The sequence below is a fragment of the Propithecus coquereli genome, unplaced genomic scaffold (genome assembly GCF_000956105.1).
Source record: "Propithecus coquereli isolate 6110/MARCELLA unplaced genomic scaffold, Pcoq_1.0 Scaffold498, whole genome shotgun sequence".
In the NCBI taxonomy this organism is placed as follows: Eukaryota; Metazoa; Chordata; class Mammalia; order Primates; family Indriidae; genus Propithecus; species Propithecus coquereli.
In genome coordinates, this window is record NW_012150818.1 from 444,011 (window position 1) to 447,967 (window position 3,957).

At 43.4% G+C, this 3,957-nt stretch overlaps 1 protein-coding gene across 1 annotated transcript in view; it reads left to right on the forward strand.

The window, feature by feature from the left end:
• LOC105819703 (pre-mRNA-splicing factor ISY1 homolog) overlaps positions 1-3,957 on the forward strand; it is a 16,719-nt gene that overhangs the window by 1,539 nt on the left and 11,223 nt on the right. The window contains exons 2-5 of the mRNA XM_012656015.1: positions 936-958; positions 1,488-1,539; positions 2,828-2,893; positions 3,148-3,190. Coding sequence (XP_012511469.1) covers positions 936-958; positions 1,488-1,539; positions 2,828-2,893; positions 3,148-3,190 — 184 coding nt within the window. The remainder of the gene's footprint in view (positions 1-935; positions 959-1,487; positions 1,540-2,827; positions 2,894-3,147; positions 3,191-3,957) is intronic.

Genomic DNA, 3,957 nt, shown 5'->3' on the forward strand with positions numbered 1-3,957 from the left:
GAAGATACAGACTGAAAGCCAGTGTGGATCCATGAGCACAAGATCCCAAGGAGAGAAACCAGTGGACGAGAAGTAGCCTTTTACGGTATTTCCCAGATTCCTGCTGTTCTCCTTTATCCACCAAGCATTTGATTCTGTACCAGTCGAAAGGGACAGTCTGAAAGGAGATTTCAATCGAACTCACTCTGGAGGGGTGTCTATAAACCGTGTCCCTGATGCCTTCGTGCGCTTATCTCATGAAAGCATCATGCCGTCTGCACGAGATAATGAATATGATCCCTATCGTGAAGACGGGGAAACTGAGGTTTAGAGAGACTGCTTCTCAGGGATGGTTAGCAGACGAGCTGAAAGTAAAAGTCTCTCACTGAGACACTCGTGTTTCTGTCTACACTACAACCCAGACGTCATTCTCTGCCTAACACCGCGCTGCAGGAATAATAGAGTTGACGCTAGTGTCACGGTGCTTACGTAAAACTCACTTTGCAAAAGCCAGTCTTGAGGCTTAAACGTCCCCAAATTCCCACTGGCAAAGAAGAGAAAGTTGCGATATGCCAGGTAGTTAGTATAAACCCCGATAAAGGACACCGGCCTAGCTGGGAAGAAGGAGTCACAAACCAACTTTCCGGGGTGCTGATGACACAAATAAAATTTGAGGGAGCAATGGGAACATCAGGCGCAGTGGAGGAGGAAAGATTTTAAGCGGGAGGGAAGAGCATCCTAAGTCCCAGGGTTTGGACATCTTTGGAATTTTTTATTGTTCTAACAGCAGTCCAAGCAATCTGTGGCTGTCTCCTTGTAAAACTCATCCCAATAAAGTAAACGATAACTTACCTGCTTACCACCCAAAAACAAAACCGAAAAAAAAAAAAAAGAAAAAAAAAAAAAAAAAGGTGTTTTAAACATTGCCATTTTTCTCCCCTTCTCTCTCTTTCCAGGCTCGAAATGCAGAAAAGGCCATGTAAGTATCCACCTGGTTTTGCCTGTAAACTTAATAACCATGACAAAAGTCATTGTGGCCTTTTGGTATAAAAAAGCTGCTTCTTTCTCTACACGTAGCATTCCTTAATTTGCCTGTTCCTTTTCCCCATTAGTGTTTTCTGACAGCTTCTGGAACTTCCGTTGGATGAACGTTTGTTCACCTGCGGTTGGTGCTGGGGCCGTCGGATGACAACTAGGGCGCGCCATGATATTAATCTTTGAACATCTGGGCGTATCGCTCATCCCAGTGGGCTGATAAGTAGAGTTTCCCAGAGTCCTGACACGCAGTGTAAATAAATCAGGCACTTGGGTGTTTACGAAATACAAATGCCCTTATAAGTCCTATTCCTTGGAACATGGAAACCATTTAACTAGTCTGTGGTTTCTTAATTGCATTACGTGCATGAATGACATGAAACGTGGTCGTGGGTAGGTCTACCCCATCCAGGAACACAGGTAAAGAGAAATCTGTGAACAGGATCTAATGGAGTCTTTTCTGTCCCCGGTAGGACGGCCTTAGCAAGATTTCGCCAGGCTCAGCTGGAAGAGGGCAAAGTGAAGGTCGGTATAAATCTTACTTGTGAGTTCTAAAGTATTAAGTATAAATGCAGGCCGGGCGAGGTGGCTTACACGTGTAATCCTAGCATTCTGGGAGGCCGAGGCGGGAGGATCGCTCGAGGTCATCAGGAGTTCGAGACCAGCCTGAGCAAGAGCGAGACCCCGTCTCTACTAAAAATAGAAAGAAATTAGCCAAACAACTAAAAATGTATAGGAAAAATTGGCCGGGCATGGTGGCGCATGCCTGTAGTCCCAGCTACTCGGGAGGCTGGGACAGGAGGATCGCTCGAGGTCAGGAGTTCGAGACCAGCCTGAGCAAGAGCGAGACCCCGTCTCTACTAAAAATAGAAAGAAATTAGCTGGACGACTAAAAATATATAGAAAAATTAGCCGGACATGGTGGCGCATGGCTGTAGTCCCAGCTACTCCTATAGTCCCAGCTACTCGGGAGGCTGGGACAGGAGGATCGCTTGAGCCCAGGAATTGGAGGTTGCTGTGAGCGAGGCTGACGCCACCTACGACACACTAGCCTGGGCGACAGAGTGAGACTCTGTCTCAAAAAAAAAAAAAAGAATAAATGCAGTAAACTTCCTCCTGGACAGACTTCAAACTTCAAACCTTCCTATTTCTTGTCCGTACTTGCTCACGCTATTATGAGTCTGTACATTTGAATTCCAGGTGTATTTGAATTCCCTGGAGCTGGAGCGGCAGGATGGCCCTGCCTGCTTGTTCTTCTCCCTCTTCTGAAATATGACAACCGGGTCCCTTTACTGTCCCAGCTCTGTCTGATGTCGAATATTACGCAGTGGAGTAAATGTTCTCAATTCCTGGAGACTCAGCCAGATCAGGGATGACATATACCGTTCTTTGCATGTTTTTATTTGCTTTATTTTATTTCTTTTTAAATTTTATACCCAGCCATAATGTGTGCACGTGTATATTTATGTATGTTTGTTCTAAATTCTGACAGCCATCATTTCTTAAGTCGGTATAAGTAGGTCACGACATTATTTAGCTAATCTATTACCTGATTATTCGCTAATTTATTTAGCCACCTATTAGCAGACGTTTAGGTTGTCTCACTGTGTGAGATCTAACGCAATGAACGTTTTCCTAAGGAGATTATAGAGCGAGGTTTAAGGCTCAGTAAGGATCATCTGGAACCGAAACGTCACGCGTACTTAGAGCATTAGACATTTTAGACTTCACGCTCGGATCAGCCGTGCATGTCCCACGAAGCTTGTAAGTAAGTACGGTGACGACCAACCTGTGTCATTCCGCTTCTCCTCAGGAACGAAGACCCTTTCTTGCCTCGGAATGTACCGAGCTGCCCAAAGCTGAGAAGTGGAGACGACAGGTACGTTCTGGATAAATCCGATCTCGGTAGTAGTAACAACTCTCTGCCGCTTACTACCTAAATCACTCTTAAACCAGTATTCTAACTGTATTTAACGACTGACTCCGAATTAAAGTCTTCCTGTATTTCCGAAACATATTCAAAAGTCATGAAAACTCATGTTTGTACCCTCACAATACCCTGGAATTAAAAAAAAAAAAAAAAAAGTCATGAAAACGTACTGCCTTTTATTTATGTATTTTTATTTTTTTCAGATCATTGGAGAGATATCGAAAAAAGTGGCTCAGATTCAGAACGGTAAGCTCCCTTGTCCCTTTAAACTGCTTGATTCTGAAATCCATAATTAGACTTGGGGACTTCAGCCTTCCTGTCACAAGAATACAGTAAGAAGACAGCAAATCAAGACGGACATAGATCTGAAAAATACGATCCATTAATTTGATCTAGTTGACATCGATAGAATATTCCACTTAACAACACTCGACCTAACGACAAGGAATACCTGCTCTTTTTTTTTTAACAGAACACGGAGCATTCAGCAAAATAAAACACATCCTGGGCTAGAAAACACAAGTTTGCAAATTTAAAATAAGTGAACGTATACAAAGTGCATTTCTGATTATGACAGCTGAAAGATATCTGGAAAATTCCTAAAAATTTGGAAGCGAAACAACATGCTTGTGAATCACCCGTGTGTCCAAGAGGAAGCGGCAAGGAAATTAGAAAATATTTTGAATGGAATGAGAACGAAAAGATAACATCAAAATTTAGGGGATAAAAATTTATAGACTTGAACTAATTGAAAATAAGAAAGGTTTTATTTATTTATTTTTTGAGACAGAGTCTGGCTCTGTCACCTGGGCTAGAGTGAGTGCCGTGGCGTCAGCCTCGCTCACAGCGACCTCCAACTCCTGGGCTCAAGGGATCCTCCTGCCTCGGCCTCCCGAGTAGCTGGGACTACAGGCATGCGCCACCATGCCCAGCTAATTTTTTCTATGTATATTTTTAGTTCTCCAGCTAATTTCTTTCTATTTTTAGTAGAGACGGGGTCTCGCTCTTGCTCA